The sequence below is a fragment of the Salmo salar genome, chromosome 02, assembly GCF_965601325.2.
Source record: "Salmo salar chromosome 02, fSalSal1, whole genome shotgun sequence".
In the NCBI taxonomy this organism is placed as follows: domain Eukaryota; kingdom Metazoa; phylum Chordata; class Actinopteri; order Salmoniformes; family Salmonidae; genus Salmo; species Salmo salar.
The window spans coordinates 56,010,648-56,030,458 of record NC_138292.1 but is presented as its reverse complement, the minus strand read 5'-3'; the positions used below and the strand labels follow the sequence as shown (position 1 = coordinate 56,030,458).

Below are 19,811 nucleotides of genomic sequence, written 5' to 3'. Positions count from 1 at the left end.
ACTCAAGGCGGATTTACTATATTTCTAAAATATATGTATTTTTCATTGTGCACATAAACACAAAATAGAACATCAAGAGATCAGGCAGCTCTTTCATCTGTGAGCTAACGTTACGTGAGTCTGCTTTGAATGATAATCAGACTGCTGCTCCTACCAAATTTTCTCTGCTCCACTTTTCCAGCAGCTCTTGTTTATACACTTTCAGATATCACCTCGTTTTCCCCTCCCAAATCTGTCTAGTACTCACATCTGCATGCAGACCAGTGATTGGCCGCTCGTATCTTACGCCGCAAAAGACAGCCATGTGCTGATTGGCTCCTGCCGGGAAGAGGGCATGGAATCCCTGCGACCAAAAACACACATAAAAGGGACCGTGGAAAACGACAGAGGCAGACAAGCACCTACCTATTACAAGAGAACTTTGAGCACTATCAGAGACCTTCTGCTAGAATCTGTACAGAAATCTCAGACAATCTACACTCGGTGTGCAATTGCGCAGCTGTTTCTACCGACAGCAACTTCACCAGAAGACAGAAGAGTTTGACTGGACTTGTGTTCTGCTATTCTACCTGTCTACTGACAGAGACTGTCAGTGACTGAACGGTCCGTTTAAAGACACTTTTAGAAGCACATCGTCATCCAGACAAAAAGCAGTATCATGTCTCTAGAGGTGAAGGAGAAGACCCAGGTGAGGTTGGTGTTTCTGGGGGCGGCCGGCGTGGGCAAGACGGCCCTGATCCGCCGCTTCCTCCAGGACACCTTCGAGCCCAAGCACCGGCGCACCGTGGAGGAGATGCACAGCAAGGAGTACGACATCGGCGGCTCTAAGGTCACCGTGGAGATCCTGGACACCAGCGGCAGCTACTCCTTCCCTGCCATGCGCAAGCTCTCCATCCAGAACAGCGACGCCTTTGCCCTGGTCTACGCGGTCGATGACGCAGAGTCGCTGGAGGCCGTCAAGAGTCTCCGAAACGAGATCCTGGAGGTCAAGGAGGACAAGTACACCCCGATCGTGGTGGTGGGCAACAAGTCAGATCGAGCAGGAAGCGACCGGCAGGTGGCAGCTGACGACGTACTGTCAACAGTGGAGCTGGACTGGAACAACAGCTACGTGGAGACGTCGGCTAAGGAGAACAACAACGTGATGGAGGTGTTCAGGGAGCTGCTGCAGCAGACCAACCTGCCCAGCCGGCTGAGCCCTGCTCTGAGGCGCCGCAGGGAGACCTTCCCCAAAGGAGACCCCAAGGGCATCCGGCCGCCCATGAACAAGACCAACTCCTGCATCATCTCCTAATAGGGCAGGTTGAAGGAGAAAGAGAGGGAAAGGGTGTGGGCTAGTACACCTGTTAAAGTGCTGCTGGACAAGAGGGAGAGGGACACTTGACTATGGATGGACTGAAAAGGTTGAGTTGAGGGACTGCCAGTGTGCTGAAACGTGACTCCCAAACACTCTTGATTCCAGGTCTGCTTCCCTTGTCCAAGCGATGTGGTTGATATGGGAAGAGAATGGGTGACAACGAATGGTTATGAAAGAGGACTTGGTCCAACTAATGTAAACATTGTACGGTGGGGAGATAAGGGTTTAAAGGTGACAAAGATGTTCAACTGCTCAGTTGTTACTCAGTAATTACTTAATGTAATGTGTTGCTGCTTATTTGGTTAACAGGCTTCTGCTGTTTCAGTTTAGATCAATGTATAGCTTTAGTATTCAAATGATGCTACTTTTGCAATGTGTGTTTGACATTCACTTGCAATGAGACATTTGACTGTTGCAAACATACAATAACATTATTTATTGACTCAAAAGAAAGATTTATATGCTGGGGTTTGTGCAAAGTCAATGGTTTGATGTAAAACACCATCTATTCAGTTGGAAATTCACATGTAGCACAGCATTATTGTTTACGAAAGACTTGCTTGTATTCAACTTTTTTTTTATTGATTTGCTATTAAGCATGACTTGATTAATGCGTGTAAAAAGTGGTGACATGCAAATGTCTATTACATGCAATTTTTAATTTTAAACATGTTTTTACATTCTTACCTTTTTTTTATTCACGATTTATACATTAAACTGCTTTACCAGTGTTCATTTTAAGATGGAATGTTTACCCCATAAAGCTAAATAAATAGTACACAAATAAAAAAAGCTATGGTCTCCTGTAATAACTAACTGCCTTATGAATATGAGACACATATTTGCACTCTCAATAGAGAATGAACAACGCAGACACAAACTGGAGGAGTGAAATGGATATCACACACATCAGACATCGCACACGTCAATCAAATAGCAACGGTCTGTCTGTCATCAGGACCCCAATAGATGTGCAGGTGCACCATGATGTGGATCAAATTTCCACAAACAAACTACAAAAACATACTACCAAAGCCCACTTACTAGTGAACGTTTCCACTGTAGGATACGGCCTCGGCCAGAGATGGACAACTTTGATGGGGGTGGGGACTCATCATGAGGGGCCGCTGTGGCGCACGGGTCTGCATACCCACATCCATACCCACACATGCAGTCAGAGCAGGCCCTAGCCTTTTGGGGACCCTAAGCTACATTTTCTGGGAGGGTGGGGGGAAATTGATCCGCGGGCCTACAAAAGAGCTGCCAGTTGCCCATCCCTGACCTAGGGTATAGCCTACAATTACACAAGGCTCAAGGGATTTTCTGCCAAAATGTTTAAAGACAACTATGCTGGGGTTATCAGGCTACCTGGAATACAATTGAATAACATTAAGCCTGAACCTTAATTTGTAAAAAATAAGATAGGCTTATAAAAATTGCAGATATAGCTTACTGTGATTCAGTTCACACAGCCCCACTTCTTGGTCCAGAAAAGGCAACAAACTGAATTGTGCAGGCTGTATTAAAGTCCAACGTCGCCCTCTAACGACAATTGTCTTTCACTGCGCCCCCCTTCATAAAATATTTATCAACTTTATAAACATAAATCATTGTATTTCTTTAAATTACTGTATTTAATCAGTCTTCCTTTGAGACATTGACCGTTGCTTTTACAAACAACATTTTGGCTTAATTAGTTACACCTGCTGTGAGCAGTCTAGGTATGCGCCACAAGCCTCAGTACTATATGCAAAGTAGCATCATCACGAGACAATAGGCTACCTTTCTCAAATGATATTTAGCACAATATACTGCACTTGAGTGAGCCCATCTTGGGACATTTTTACTTTACAAAGCATATCCCTTACAAAGTATTGTATTTCTGTCTTGTTTCGATAGCCTTGCGCAATACATCAGATATTAGGAATGTTGCGGATTTTCCCTGTATGTCATGAACACAGACAACAGTCACAGCTTCCAACATACAAGTAAAGCACAGTACAACACACTGTCTCCACCAATAGCTGTGGTTGGTCCATGTGCTTCCCCCTGTCCCCCCATCAGATGCATTGTTTCCTGTCTAATATGAGGAAGTGGCCTGATGAACGTTAGTCCTCTAGTTCCTCTTTCTGGCCAGTTAAAACATTCTTCCGTACTCTCCCCCTATTCATTCATAGAATGGACGACTGGAGAAGAGAGGTCTAGATACACAGTCAAACAGGTACGTAGGCCTTTGAGTCACAATAGTGTTATTCAATGACACAACTGAGGTGTTTTAATTGCAATACCTAAAATTGGTTCTCATATGCAATAATTCTGTCTGTGATGAGTGATCACTGAATGCAGTACTATAACCTAATGTTTTGAAATGACTTGGTTTATTTTGTAGAGAATAAAAATAAGTTAAAAGTACATATCGTGTCCTCGGTTCAGATGGATGTCCAGTGTCTATAGTTGTCTCTGCCCCTAGACTTGGTCAAAGCTCCTCAGCAGATGTTTCAGAGAATCCTGAGGCGTTTAGAACAAGTTCAGGGTCCTGGACTCTTTTAGACGACTACAATACATCTTAAGTTAAAACTTGCTATGAAATGTGATGTGTTCCGTGAAGACAAACAAGCTGGTTGAGACAACACACCAATTCTCTTAATATACTGCTTGCACGGGATAGTTAGCAGGTGCCGTTTGACTCCACATTCTAGCCCATATTGAACTGTTCTTCTTTCAGCAATATACACCGTAGTTGCTATTAATACTGTATCCTCAGACAAGCATAAGTGAAATTAGGTGATACCACTAGCATAAGTGGCAAAAAAAAATAAAACTACACAAAATATACATGTCCTCACTTCTTTAACAGACTAGTTGTTTAATAGATCCATGCACTTGCCTCATTGCCATACATTTGAGCTAGTACCGCTTGCTTTCATGACATGGTTCAGATGGAAAATACAGACAAGCTTCATTTGAATTTAGAGGAACCCAGAACCAAGATGTTAACCACACGCAACCAAAACCACCATCAACATTGAGACAATGTTTCCATTGAGTCATTGAGTGTGTGGCAGATCATAAAAGATGAGAAGCAGGCCTATTGAATAAGCTGGCAGAAAGAGGCAACTGACAGACCTATTCAGCTTGACCCTTCAACATCAGCTCGACAGGTTTATGAACGTTGTATTTCATTCCACTGATGGTAAACGAGAGGGAGACAAAAGAGGCGCACAAGATCTAGACACAGAGCAGGTCAATTCAATGCACCTCTGCAGAACAGAGCCAGTACTTCACCACTCAGACAGTTGTTTGCTCATGACAGACTTCAACAGAACACAAAGCTTCAAGGGAACAAGAGAGAGGAAGAGATTATCGCTACACATGAAAATATGTAAGAGCAGATTAAAGCATTTGTTCTCTTCAAAGGCTTAGCCTCGTCTACTTCTGTGTGGTTAATGGGTTCAGTAAAAGTCATCGATATGCATATTCCCTGTTTTAATCTATGAGCAAATAGAGATCAAATCCCCATGAAAACAGAGCAGTCTTCTTTGATAGCTGATAGACTGAGGTCCTCTGATTTGACTATCATAATTTGCAAAGTGCCAGATGAAAACCTATTGTCATGTTTTTTTAGGTGTGCAGAAAACAGACTGTGTGCAAGTGTTAATTCTTGTCCGATTTCAGTTAGAGCGGTGTCGGTATCTGTGACTAAAATAGGCCTTGCCACTTGTTACAATACTGTGCTATAGTTCAACGGCTGCGAAGGGCTTTAGGCTATAGGCATCTAACTACAACCTAATTCAGTAACCTTTCAAACAGACTAACCATGTACCAATCTTGCTTCAATGTTGGAGTTCACTTGATCACAAATACATGTTCATCAAAAAGGATTTATTAACCAAATGTTGTGCTGTAAGTAAACACTGAAAAGTTACATACAATACACACACTGTAGGATTAAATGAAACTAATCCAAGATATATCAGTGCAGTTTGTTCTTTATAAGAGTCTGTATGGGTGGTGTATTTACCATGCATATAGTATAACACAGTACAATATTGGACTGAACAGTAGACATTTATTGAGAATGCAAGATATATTTTTTTTACATAGGAAGTCAACTAGAATGAAAAGAAACACGTGCCTATGTAACAGAGTTGAAAATCCTTGGTCTCACGGTGTAAACACAACATATTTGTGCGAGCAGCTCAGTCATCTACTGTGATGTTACGGAACAGGTAAGCCATGGACTCTCCATTGTGGATGCGTCGGATGGCCTCGGCCAGGATCATACTGACGTCCACTGTCTTGATCTTGGGACACTGGAGCTTCTGGACCTCATGAGGGACTGTATTGGTCACCACCACCTGGGGGGCACAAGGACACAAAATGGAGAGCCAGGTTTCAGCAGGACCTATGTTTAAGAATGCCCTTTGAATAATTCAGCCCATATTGGAAAACAGTGTATTTGCAGAGTTTGAGTATGCATTGCATATTACTGTATTTGGGTATCGCTGTGTGTACTTGTCTTTTTAAGAAAGCATAGATTTGTTTGATTTATCCAGCAAATAGACACTTCTGACCTTGAGCAGCTTCAAGTATGAGAGCAGCACAGACTACTTACAATAATTGTCAGTTGTGTTGATGTTAGAAAAGAGCCATTTCAGGCTTAATAAAAGCCTGTACGAGTACGGCCCGTGTCCTTTGTCTTACCTCGTCGATGGCGGATTCCTCTATGAGCCGCGGGGCCTCTGCTGAGAGCAGGCCGTGTGTCGCCATGATGTAGATCTTATAGGCCCCTCTCTCTTTCAGAATCTCAGCCGCCGCCACAAAGTCCTCCACGTCGTCTATGATGTCATCCTGAGAGAGGGAAACGACAAGGACGGAAGGACTTAGAACAAAATGACAGTTATTAGCGTCTAGATAAATAAAAACACTAGCTCTCTATCATACAGTATGTCCTTCCTCAGAACAGTGAGTGTGAGACTTCAGTAGATGATAACACTTTCACTCTTGCTTATTAGCAATAACTTGGACAAAGCAGTTTTTTTGTCCCATAGGTGTTAAAGTTTAACAGAAATAAGAGACGATCAAATTCTTACAACAATGATAGCGATGCGACCTCCCACATCTCCCACTACAGTGATAGGCGGTTTCTCCTTGGCCATCATTACTGAAAGAGAAAAGGAGAGAGGTTTATTATCACTTTCAAAACAGTGGTGCAGAGGAAAATGAGGGGGGAAAAAATGACATTGAGTAAGGGATCAAGTTCAACACCTGCAAAGACCATGCAAGACAGCTCTACCTCAATGTCCACAGACTGCTACAACAGCTACAGAATAATCCTGAAACTCTCATTTTGACAAAGGGACAACTAGGTGAAATGATTTGGGGTAAATATAGGGCAGCTTCAGGCATATTGCAATTATAGCAACACATGGCTTATGAGTATAGAGCTGTCTTCCTTCCCACAAATAAAACATCCGGTTTGGGATTTAGGGATCCACACAGAAACCCCATGCCATGCCAAATCACAACCAACTTCAAACCAGTTTCCTCGTCAGCCCAGAGGCATCCAACCAGATGTCTGCATATTTAAAAACTCAGGTTTGAATCATGATGCTCTACTTGGAACTCCAAGATGTTGACATTAGCAACAAAATTATTTTGTTAAAATATATTTTTTTAAGGCTTCGGGGGGGGGGGGGTTGAGTTTTTAAATAAACAACAATCATACCGTTGCTGAATCAGCAAGTTAGCTCGAAAAATTCTAAACTAGAATTTGATCAAGAAAAAGGATGCAGGGGAACACAACCAAGCTTGCCATCATGCCCTACTCAACCTCTGAGGTGCTTGCAATGTTTCCTTCATCTCCATTGGAGTTATAGAGACATAGTTAAATTGCCCAAACGACATAACATTTATGGGGCAATGATTGGCCCCATAAAACATATGCCAATCACCAACCTGGCAGTGTAATACAGTAGGTGCCCTCTGGTAAGGCATTTGCAGTGGCAGCCATTTTGTTGGTTGCTTTGAAGGGGTCAAAAGTCAAATAAATGCTACATTTGAGGCATGTTGAAGGGGATGTTGACAGGCCACATTGTTTCAAACTGGTATTAATTGTAGTGCAACTCCAAAGTATACATGGGAAGAGCCATGTATTTTTCCATGATGCTTGCATGAATGCATCCAGCAGATTCGTATTGCTATCGGTAGGGTTTGAACGTGATGATTTTATTAGAATTTTGGAAGTTCACAGTTAATTGTGTATTAGACAAAAGGCATGTAATGTCAAAAATGTAGAACGTAAGCTTGGGATTATCTGAAAGACCTTGACACCAATTTGAGGTGAAGAAATGTGCTGTTTTACAGATATCTTGTTTCCATAATCATACCAAATTTGGTGACAGCCAAGAGTCGGAGGGCAGCACTTAAAATTGATTATATTCCCTTGCCTTCAATTTATTTTTTAAATAGTCCCCTATCCATCGCTTTAGGAATTTCCGTTGCTCCCACGACTGTCTGGCTTTCGTTACCATGACAGCTAGCAGGCTACATGAAAAGAGACTATAATTGTAGGATAATTATAATTTCTACACAGTTTAAAAAAAAAACAGGTATGTTTGACGGCCCCGCCCTGGGTCTAAACACAAGTGAGATCTTCACAAATGGGAATTTAGAAGGTCAGTACTGCTAGAAATGGAAACTCCCTCAGTAAACATCAACATTACATGCAGGCAGGTATAAGCGATCAAATAGTATTGCAGGATGGGAGTTAGCAGAAGAGAGAGTGGAGCATTACGGTCGTACTTGGGAGCTCTATGCCTGGGAATGAAGGCTGGTGCCTCCCTGTGTCTTCAAAAGATAAATATGTTAACACTGTCATATACAGAGAATATATAATAGACATACAGACAGACATAGACAGCATACAGACAAACAACTCCAGAACTGAAGACAGGCCTTCTGGTCCTATTTATCCAAGGAATGTAAGAATTTTGCTGCTGTTTTGATAAAGGGAGATCAACCCTGTTCCTGTATAAAGGAGGGGAGAAATGGAGAGAAGCACAAGAGAAAATAAATACAGTCGCTGTATAAAAGTAGAAAAAATTAATTTAAAAAAAGAGGGTGAGAAGAGAAATCCAGAGGCTGTATGGAGGAGAGGGGGACGAGGGGAATAGATGCCTGTTATTGCCTGCAGTATTTCACAGGCATCCGCAGTAGTGTCAGGCTGCTGAGAAGGATTGCTTTGTTGCTGAACCAACACATACTACAGCCCTGACTGGCTGAACCACTGCAGTTGTACACCGTCAGCATGAGGACAATGTGTGGAGGTCCTCTTTGCTACCAGTGCCTTTGGGCATTCAGGGCTGGATATTTTTTTTTTGTTTTGACAGCATTTCTGTGACAAATGGATTTGTAAAACTAACTTTCTCTGAGCTATGGGTTGTTATTCAGACAGATTACCACTTTTCCGGTCCATAAATGTAAAATCCAGTTTGTTCTCTTTCTGTAAATACTGTTCCATTAGATCTCTGTAAAGCCTCCCTTTAACCCAATGCCATGTTTCAGTGTCTCTACAATAGATAGGATCAGAGTCTGGGTGTACATGCGTTCACAAGTGTATGCATGCTACATGGTAGGCCAATCCCAGTGCCGTCTACTCCCCAAAAGCAGTGGGGGTTTAACCCTGCTGTTCAGACTCATTACCTTTCTATGGATTCCTCTGATAGAGAGCAGTCAGGGCTCAACTCATCCTGTCCTGACACTAGTGGTTACATAAACCAGCACTGTCTGCTGATTAGGCAGATTATATACATGAGAGCAACGCAACAGTGATTTTTGTGTGTTATGGTCAAAGGCAGGGATATTTTCTAGTGTGTGTGTGCACACGCCTGTGCGTGTCAGGCGTATCTTACATGGCAGCTCCAGACCAGGGTGGCCAGAGGTGGTGCGTCCTGAAGACATTGGAGGGGGAGAGTGTCTTCCGTCAGCCATGTCAGACTCTGAACACTGGGCCTCCCCGTGCATCACCGCCAGGCCCAGCCGCAGCCTCTCAGCATAGGATTGAGCTCTGGAAAGAACGCGTAGACAAAAATACATACAGAGCAAACAATCACAATTACCCACAAATCTGCAGCCACAAACACTTCACATCATTCACGATCCATCTTGCTGGAAAACTCCCAACATTTATGTTACCTTTTGGCCGCCGAAGGAGACTTCGCAACGATAATGGCATTTCTGTAGTCTGGAATCTAGAAACGAATAAATGGTGACAAAGAAACATTATCCAACATGATTTCACAGTTCAACACCACATTAAAAACTAAACTTTAGTCAACAAATACATTATATAACGATTGAAATGATACAAGTGACTGGAGGATTCTGGGTAATGTAGTCTTACTTCCTCCTGGATGTACTGTAGCAGGAAGGGCGAGGCACGCAGGTTATCAACAGGGAAACTGAAGAAGCCCTGGATCTCCTTCTGGTGTAGGTCCATTGTGATGATGTGAGTCAGCCCTGGGATAACACCAGTGGGTCAAGCCAGTGGTGTAAAATACTTTAAAGTACTACTTACATAGTTTTTTTGGTGGCATCTGTACTTAACCATTTGTATTTTTGACAACTTTTACTTCAATACATTCCTAAATAGAATTATATACTTTTTTCCTCCATACATTTTCCCTGACACCCAAAAGTAGTCCATACATTTTGAATGCTTAGCAGGACAGGAAAATGGTCCAATTCACACAAATATCACGAGAACATCCCTGGTCATCCCTACTGCCTCTGATCTGGCAGACTCACTAAACATAAATGCTTCGCTTGTAAATTATGCCTGCTTGTTGTAGTGTGAGCCTGGTTATCCTGACAGAAAAAAAAAAAAAAAAAAAGACAAATTGTGCCATCTGGTTTGCTTAATATAAGCAATTTGAAATGATTTACACTTTTACTTTTGAAACATAAGTACATTTTTACAATTACATTTACTTTTGATAGTTAAGTATATTTAAAACCAAATACTTTTGAGTTTTACTCAAATAGTATTTTACTGGGTGACTTGCAGTTTTACTTGAGTAAAAGTAAAGATACCTTAATAGAAAATGACTCAAGTATGGCAATTTGGTACTTTTTCCACCACTGGGTCAAGCAACAAAAAACATCCATGGACATTTATCTAGCTAGCTAGTTTGCCTTGGAGATGAACATTGGATTTAACTTGACATGCATATGGTCCTCTTTTTAACTGGTTATTTGTAGAAGTTTGACCCGGTGTTATACAAAATAGTATTTCTCTACTCTGACGATTAATCCACAGATAAAAAGGAAAACATAGTTCGTTATCTTTGATTATTCTCTCCTCGTTCGTCTATCAAGCACCCTCGTGGGTTTGTATCCTCGTGAAAACCAAACAGAGTTCTATTTTAGCGTTCGGCAACACAGACGCTCGTTGACACACGCTAGCAATGTGGATAAAATGATTAAATAACATGCATGTGTAAAGAAAAATGTGCAATGCTAGCGCATGCAATGTGCCCACTCTAGTAAGAGTGTTAGCTTTTACAGAGTGATGCAATAAGTGTTTCCCTACTAAAATACCATAAAATATGGGATTCTCTGCCTCTACCCCTATTACGGGGGCTGAGTCACTGGCTTGCTGGTGTTCTTCCATGCCGTCCCTGGGAGGGGTGCGTCACTTGAGTGGGTTGAGTCACTGACGTGGTCTTCCTGTCTGGGTTGCCCCCCCCCCCTTGGGCTGTGCCGTGGCGGAGATCTTTGTGGGCTATACTCGGCCTTGTCCCGGGATGGTATGTTGGTGGTTGGAGATATCCCTCCAGTGGTGTGGAGGCTGTGCTTTGGCAAAGTGGGTGGGGTTATATCCTACCTGTTTGGCCCTGTCCGGGGGTTTCATCGGATGGGGCCACAGTGTCTCCTGACCCCTCCTGTCTCAGCCTCCAGTATTTATGCTGCAGTAGTTTGTGTCGGGGGGCTAGGGTCAGTGTGTCACATCTGGAGTATTTCTCGTCTTTTCCGGTGTCCTGTGTGAATTTCAATATGCTTTCTCTAATTCTCTCTCTCTCTCTGTCCCTCTCTCTCTCGGAGGACTTGAGCCCTAGGACCATGCCTCAGGACTACCTGGCTTGATGACTCCTTGCTGTCCCCAGTTCACCTGGCCGTGCTGCTGCTCCAGTTCCAACTGTTCTGCCCGCAGCTATGGAACCCTGACCTGTTCACCGGACGTGCTACCTGTCCCAGACCTGCTGTTTTCAACTCTCTAGAGACAGCAGGAGCGGTAGAGATACTCTCAAAGATCGGCTATGAAAAAGCCAACTGACACTTACTCGTGTTACTGACTTGTTGCACCCTCGACAACTACTATGATTATTATCATTTGACCATGCTGGTCATTTATGAACATTTTAACATCTAGGCCATGTGCTGTTATAATCTCCACCCGGCACAGCCTGGCCACCCCTCAGCCTGGTTCCTCTAGGTTTCTTCCTAGGTTTTGGCCTTTCTAGGGAGTTTTTCCTAGCCACCGTGCTTCTACACCTGCATTGCTTGCCGTTTGGGGTTTTAGGCTGGGTTTCTGTACAGCACTTTGAGATATCAGCTGATGTAAGAAGGGCTATATAAATAGATTTGATTTGATTTAATATGACCGTTGGCTTTTCTGCTAGCTGTATGTGGTGACAGAGTTGATGGACTTGCTATGGTGTAACGTTACCCAACCCGGTCTCAGAGCATTTCGTATTATTCTGTAAGTAAATCGGAAACACAATGATATGTTACGTTTCATATGGTATTTATTAATTTGTGTATGTCCATCACCCATTTCGTATATGTTATGAATTACAATTTGTATTATATGTCAACAACATAGCTCAAGCAGTAGGAAGCACTCTCATCCATTTGTATACAGATAGTCTTATACTCAGCTGGCCCCTCCACGGATTTTGTGTTAAACACTCAACAAAGCCTTCTTAGTGTCCAACAAGCTTTCTCTATCCTTTACCTTGTTCTGAACACCTCCAAAACAAAGGTCATGTGGTTTGGTAAGAAGAATGCCCCTCTCCCCACAGGTGTGATTACTACCTCTGAGGGTTTAGAGCTTGAGGTAGTCTCCTCATACAAGTACTAAGGAGTATGGCTAGACAGTACACTGTTCTTCTCTCAGCACATATCAAAGCTGCAGGCTAAAGTTAAATCTAGACTTGGTTTCCTCCATCGTAATTACACCTCTTGCACCCCAACTGCCAAACTAACCCTGATTGAGATGACCATCCTACCCATGCTAGACTAAGGAGACATAATTTATAGATCGGCAGGTAAGGGTGCTCTCGAGCGGCTAGATGTTCTCTACCATTCTGCCATCAGATTTGCCACCAACGCTCCTTATAGGACACATCACTGCAATCTATACTCCTCTGTAAACTGGCCATCTCTGTAAACCCGTCGCAAGACGCACTGGTCGATGCTTATTTATAAAAACCCTCTCAGGCCTCACTCCACCCTATCTGAGATGCCTAGTGCACCCCTCAACCTCCACATACAAAACCTGTTCTGCTGGTCGCTCCTCTTTTCAGTTCGCTGCAGCTAGCAACTGGAACGAGGTGCAAAAAAACACTCAAACTGCACCGTTTTATCTCCATCTTCATTCAAAGATGGAATCGTAGACACTCTTACTGACAGTTGTGACTGCTTCACGTGTATTGTTGCCTCTGCCCTTTGTGCTGTTGCCTGTGCCCAACGTTTGTACCATGCTTCGTGTTGCTACAATGTTGTGTTACTGCCATGCTATGTTGTCATCTTAGGTCTCTCTTTATGTAGTGTTCTCTCTTGTCGTGATATTTTCTCCTATATTTATTTATTTTTATTATTTTTTTAATCCCAGCCCCCTTTTGGTAGGCCGTCATAGTAAATAAGAATTTGTTGATAACTGACTTGCCTAGTTAAATAAAAGGTTGAATAAAAATAAATTACAAATTTGCAAAACGTACAATATGTTCTGAATTTCCAAAACATGCTATATGTTACAAATTTGCAAAACGTATGATACGGTTAAGGTTAGCTAAAAGGGTTAAGGTTAGGGGAAGGGTTAGCTAACATGCTAAGTAGCTGAAAAGTAGTAAGTGGTTGAAAAGTAGCTAAAACGAAGTTGTCCGTGATGACATTTGAACTCACAACCTTTGGGTTGCTAGACGTTCGCCTTATAAGCCCACCCACCAGACTTCAATTTTTGCCTTAGACCATTGTGTCTTATGTAACCATACGTTACATATCATACAATTTGAGTGTCCGGGATTTACATTTCCTGTTACGTCTAGTAGATCATCAAGGACAACAACCACCTGAGCCACTGCCTGTTCACCCCGCTATCATCCAGAAAGCAAGGTCAGCACAGGTGCATCAAAGCTGGGGCCGAGAGACTGAAAAACAGCTTCCATCTCAAGGCCATCAGACTGCTAAATAGCCATCACTAGCACATTAGAGGCTGCTGCCCTATATAGACTTGAAATCATCACTGGCCACTAATAATGGAACACTAGTCACTTTATAATGTTTACATATTTTGCATTACTCATCTCATATGTATATACACTGTATCTTAGTCTGTCGCTCTGACATTGCGCGTCCATATATTTACAGATGTGTGTGTTTTGTTGTGAAATTGTTAGATATACTTGAGATATTACTGCACTGTTGGCGCTAGAAACAAGCCTTTTTCTACACCCGCAATAACATCTGCTAAACACAGATGTTTAGCAGATGTATGTATGTGACCAATACAATTTGATACCAGGCTGCGTTACCTACCAGTATGTGGTAAAAACATTTTTTTTTTGTTTTTTTTTTTAATAACTTACGTGTACAACTTATCTTAGCAGTGTTGTAACCATCTTCCTACAACATTGTAACCTACTATGCAAAAAAAAAAAAAAAAAAAGATCATTCTTGGTATCACAACAACAAGAAAGCCACATGAGGCATACAGTAGCCATATAGTATCATACCGGCTTTAGCGAGCATGGAGGCCAGCAGCTTGCAGACAATGGAGCCCCTCTTCCTCATCTTGCACTGCTTGCTGTAAGGGAAGTAGGGGATGACCCCAATGATGTTCTTGGCACAGTTAGTCTTGAGAGCGTAGGCCATGACCAGCAGCTCCATGATGGCCGTGTTCACATCTCTGGGTAGGACAAAAAAAAACATTCAAGGGACAATGGAGACAGATGGACAGAAATAAGATAATGTAATAAGCAAGAGTGAGATACAGAGTAGTTATTTCAGTAAACTGTTGAATAAAAAAAAATGGCTGTTGTGTTGTCATGGTTTTAATTTGCATGTCGTAGTAACTGACGGGGTATAAAATTCAAGATGTCGGCACGTCTCAAGACCACATTAGCCCACTGAGAGCGTTCGCTCTCTGAGTTAACACTCGTCTTTGAACAAACACATTCACTACACATTTGAGTGAGTCTATGACGCTAGTCAGTATCCTACAATGTTAACTTACTTGACTACGTACCCATTGTCCTGGCACTAATCGCCACATTGTAAGACAAGACGTTGCGCGCCACACTAATAGTCGTTCCCTAAAACCTGAAGTATAACCTTGAAAGCTATGGGGCATTTCTAAATGATTAAGCCTCAAGATCGTATCGAAGAATGACTCCCTTGTTGTATGGGATTCAGCCAGTTCATGAGAGAAGCAAAGGCAAACTTTCTTGGGGACTTGATGCACTTTTATTAACACTATAATTAGTAATCAAAGATAACGTCTTATTACTTAACTAATACAAAGAGTGCAATAAGGTAGTGCCAGAGTAGATTTGGCCTAGGCAGCCTCCTGAAACAGCAGAGCCAACCACAATCATTAAAGGGCAACTCAACCCCAATTTCACCCTTTGCATGTTCTAAAAATGCATTCAGGCTAGAAGTTGTAGGTGGAAGGAATTGGTAAACATAGTTGTACCTGATCCCAACACTTTCTCACTAAAGCATAATCTGACAATTCTGTGCATTGTGAGCAAATACATCTCTAGACAGTTAGCGCACAGTGGTTAGTCACCAAGTTCCTAGCATCTATTGCCACTTGCGGTTTAAGATCAAATCCCCCTTAGGGTGCAAAAAACATTTTAAATGTGGACTCACATTTATTGCGGTATTGTGTTGAGGGGAAAAAATGCAATCGTCACCTTGAAAATTAAGATTAGGGGCTCAATTCAATCCAACCTGTATTGCATTATTTACGCAGTAGCTCTTTTTCCAACAGTCAAATTAACTCAGATTGGTCTTGGGTACCAGGGCCGGCTCGCTCATTACATTTTAGGCATTTAGCAGACGCTCTTATCCAGAGCGACTTACAGTAGTGAATGCATACATTGCATACCTTATTTTTTTCTTCTCCGTACTGGTCCCCATGGGAATCGAACCCACAACCCTGGCGTCGCAAACACCATGCTCTACCAACTGAGCCACACGGGACCAAAGGTAGGATTAGGCATCCACCTATGGTGGCAGATTGACTAGGGCGCCATTTTCTGAGCTAAACTGACCAAGACTCACCTCCAACCTCACATAATTAATTCTGCCCAAAAACAATTTCTCTCAACCTGTGGCATATGGGCTTTTAATGTTTTTTTGATTTATTTCACCTTTATTTAACCAGGTAGCCTAGTTGAGAACAAGTTCTCATTTACAACTGCGACCTGGCCAAGATAAAGCAAAGCAGTTCGACACATACAACAGAGTTACACATGGAATAAAAAAAACATACAGTAGAAAAAGTCTATATACAGTGTGTGCAAATGAGGTAAGATAAGGGAGGTAAGGCAATAAAATAGGCCAAAGTGGCGAGGTAATTACGATATAGCAATTAAACACGAGTGATTGATGTGCTGAAAATGAATGTGCAAGTAGAGATACTTGGGTGCAAAGGAGCAAAATAAATACAGTACGGGGATGAGGTAGTTGGATGGGCTATTTACAGATGGGCTATGTACAGGTGCAATGATCTGTGAGCTGCTCTGACAGCTGGTGCTTGACGTTAGTGAGGGAGATATGAGTCTCCAGCTTAAGGTGAGTGCTGATGCTGCCCTATGATAAGCATTGCAAACTTCGTCAAAGGCAGGGCCGCAAAATATTTAACTTGTCCATTCCAAGCGCGCCTCTCCAGAGTGCAGTTGGAGAGACGCGTCGCTACGGCGTTCCAACATACCATAATTTTTTTTTACATAAATCGTGTAGCATATGGTAGAAAGAGTATGTCGCCTTTTCTGTAGCCAAAAGGCTGGAGATAAAATGTATAACAACGTAATGAGACGAACAACTTTTACATCATGTAGGTTTCTCCAATCCAATTGCCTAACCTAAATGGCCTCCAATCAAATAAAGAATGCGCTGACATATTAACAAACATCCTAAAAACAGGATAAGTCAAAGTAAAATAGACAATATGGAATGGACAATCATGCTACTCACTGTCCAGGACTTTCACCCCGTGTGCTAAATTTCATGTGTATTCCTACATGTTTTTTTACTGATATTAGCAAACAATTTAATTCTGCCCTTCCCACTGTGTAAACACATTGCAAATAGGCTCAGGATAACGCCTACTGATACAATTGGATTGCTGATAGTCAGAGCTTAAAAAGCAGGAATCAGGACTAATGAAGCCAATGCAACGGCCTGTTTTACAAAATATGGGCCTACACCCCAAGGATGGGCAGTCATAAAATTCCATTGTGGGCAGACATGGTTGACTACACTCCATTAAGCACCGACACCTTTTTTTCCCCAGTCATCTTTGTGTTTTACATAGGGTAGTCCTACCACATAGATGGCATTCCTAAAATTCTATTTTAGACAACACTGTAGGCCAGGGATGGGCTACTCCAGTCCTCTAGGGCCTGACTCGTGTCACACTTTTGCCCCAGATAACAAATCTGACACCAATAATCAACAAATGATCATCTACAGTTTAGAATGGAATTAGTGTCAGCATCTGTGTTGACCAGAGATGTGGAACAAGTTTGACACCTCTCCCGACCCCAAGGACTGGAGTTGACCATCCCTGCTGTAGGCTATACCTCAGTAAGAACGGACCGATACTGACGCATTTTGGACATATTTTTTTGTCCGGGCTGGACCAGCCTTTATTTGCAACAAACAGACTATGAATAACATCTTGTCAACTTTCATTCAGAACTAAAAATGAATCTAACTTCAATGTCTGGAAAAAAGTACTTTAGACGTCGTTCCAACATCATTTTGCTTACTGGGACTATTGTTGAAGGGGCGTCAATTTTTGTTGTCTCGCCTAGGGGTGCAGAAGGGCCAGGACCAGCCCTGTAGGTACTCTATTAAACCCTACAACTACTACCAGGAATAAATATTGTAAATTAAGGACTTGAAATAAAAAGGTGTCTGCCCCATGTGGGATTAGAAATCACAACCATTGAACTATGAGCCACCAATTAGTCATAGCAGTTGGGAAACCATTGTCACCCATTTCTCGTTATGATGGATATAGCTACGAATATAAACGTAAAATTCACATAGCCTACATGTTTTTATTCTTCATAAAAGCACATAAGTGTATGAAACGGTAAGCAAAAACATTTATCATATGCGGAAATGTGCCTTACTGCCTTTTGAATTTTGTGTAACGTCAGTAGTCTAGTCAAGGAAGTCTCATGCAAAATATACTGGCACACTCCACTTACCAAGACCATTACCAAATAAGGCGTGCGGTCACCTGCTTTTATATAGTGAGCCTCGAGGTTGTACCACCTAGCACATCTAGAAGGGAGTGTATTTCATACCAAACCCCTCCCTTGAGATGAAGAGGCACCTTCAAGGTGCCTTCTTTACATTATGATTTCAATGGTTGAGTTTAACTGTTCGGGACAAAAAGAGCTAGATTTACTACTAAAATACCTAAATATATCACCTTTGCAACAAACTGTCAAAATTAAGACCAGAATTGATGTGTTTCACTATAAATAAGCCTAAAACATCTGGTTTTCGATTAAAAATAAATTAAATAAAAGTTAAGGAAAGTTACTCATTACAGGTCAGTGGCCCCTAGTTGGCTGTTAATATTGCAATCCCAATTTAACAGGCAGCTCCTGCCAACCAATGAATGACATAACCACTGGATGAAAATATGTTTGTGGAGGACAGACAACCATGGGGGTCATTCTGACTGGTCAGCGATGAATCAACAGTGTCTGCCTAATTTCACAAGGGAATACATTTACTTTTAGTTTCTAATGATCAATTTGGTTCTGTGGTGATACTGCATATCCAACCAACTAGAAAATACACACTCAATTCAGACGGTGTAGAAGACATGACACCCGGATCCTCTCACCTTGGAATGGTCTGAATGATAAAGATGTCTTGACCACGAACAGACTCTTTCACATCCACCCTGGTTTCTGTAAATAAATGTAAAAAAGAGCAGCAAATAAGTTCCAAGAGCAAGTAACCCCAGATACAGTATGCGGACCATCATCTACAGTGCATTCGGAAGGTATTCAGACCCCTTACATTTTTTCACGTTACAGCCTTGTTCGAAAACGTGTTAAATAAAAATGTTTCTTCAATCTACACACAATACCCCATAATGATAAAGCAAAAACTGTTTGAAAAAATTGCACAATTACATAAAAGTAAAAACTGAAATACCTTATTTACATAAGTATCAAGACCCTTTGCTATGAGACTAAATTGAACTCAGGTGCATCCTGTTCCCATTGATCATCCTTGAGAGGTTTCTCCAACATGATTGAAGTCCACCTGTGTTAAATTCAAAATGTTTGGGCATGATTTGGAAACACACACACACACACACACACACACACACACACACACCTACCTGTCTATATATAATGTCCCACAGTTGACAGTGCATGTCAGAGCAAAAACCAAGCCATGCGGTCGAAGGAATTGTCCGTAGAGCTCAGAGACAGGATTGTGTCGAGGCACAGATCAGGGGAAGGGTACCAACAAAAATTCTGCAGCATTGAAGGTCTCCAAGAACACAGTAGCCTCCATTCTTAAATGGAAGAAGTTTGGAACCACCAAGACTCTTCCTAGAGCTGGCCGCCTGGCCAAACTGAGCAATCAGGGGAGAAAGGCCTTGGTCAGGGAGGTGACCAGGAACCTGATGGTCACTGACAGAGCTCCAGAGTTCCTCTGTGGAGATTGTCCTCCTTCTGGAAGGTTCTCCCATCTCCGCAGCACTCCAACAATCACGCCTTTATGGTAGTGGCCAGACAGACGATACTCCTCAGTAAAAAGGCACGTTGACAGCCTGCTTGGAGTTTGCCAAAAGGCACCAAAAGACTCTCAGACTAAACAAGACTCTGAAACAAGATTCTCTGATGTGATGAAACCAAAATTGATCTCTTTGGCCAGAATGCCAAGCGTCTCGTCTGGAGGAAAC

At 42.2% G+C, this 19,811-nt stretch overlaps 1 protein-coding gene, 1 long non-coding RNA gene and 1 pseudogene across 4 annotated transcripts in view; 2 read left to right on the top strand and 1 right to left on the bottom strand.

Moving 5' to 3' along the window:
• The first annotated feature begins 380 nt into the window (after positions 1-380).
• Positions 381-2,143, top strand: LOC106588235 (GTP-binding protein Rhes pseudogene; annotated as a pseudogene). Its single transcript, XR_014381386.1, has one exon. The product of XR_014381386.1 is annotated as a GTP-binding protein Rhes pseudogene (transcript).
• Positions 2,144-3,455: 1,312 nt separating this feature from the next.
• Positions 3,456-6,039, top strand: LOC123729843 (uncharacterized). The gene is made up of 2 exons (XR_006761507.1): positions 3,456-3,578; positions 5,587-6,039. It is a non-coding gene; the product is annotated as an uncharacterized LOC123729843 (long non-coding RNA).
• LOC106588225 (phosphoribosyl pyrophosphate synthase-associated protein 1) overlaps positions 5,225-19,811 on the bottom strand; it is a 28,924-nt gene continuing 14,337 nt past the window's right edge. The window contains exons 3-11 of one of the 2 annotated variants that reach the window (XM_014177023.3): positions 18,735-18,801; positions 14,374-14,546; positions 9,762-9,877; positions 9,554-9,609; positions 9,271-9,425; positions 8,162-8,206; positions 6,451-6,521; positions 6,062-6,208; positions 5,225-5,715 (exon numbers count right to left, since the gene is read on the bottom strand). In XM_014177023.3, the coding sequence (XP_014032498.1) occupies positions 5,557-5,715; positions 6,062-6,208; positions 6,451-6,521; positions 8,162-8,206; positions 9,271-9,425; positions 9,554-9,609; positions 9,762-9,877; positions 14,374-14,546; positions 18,735-18,801 (989 nt within the window). In that variant the 3' untranslated portion in view covers positions 5,225-5,556. The remainder of the gene's footprint in view (positions 5,716-6,061; positions 6,209-6,450; positions 6,522-8,161; positions 8,207-9,270; positions 9,426-9,553; positions 9,610-9,761; positions 9,878-14,373; positions 14,547-18,734; positions 18,802-19,811) is intronic. The other variant, XM_014177038.3, reaches the window with a different exon arrangement.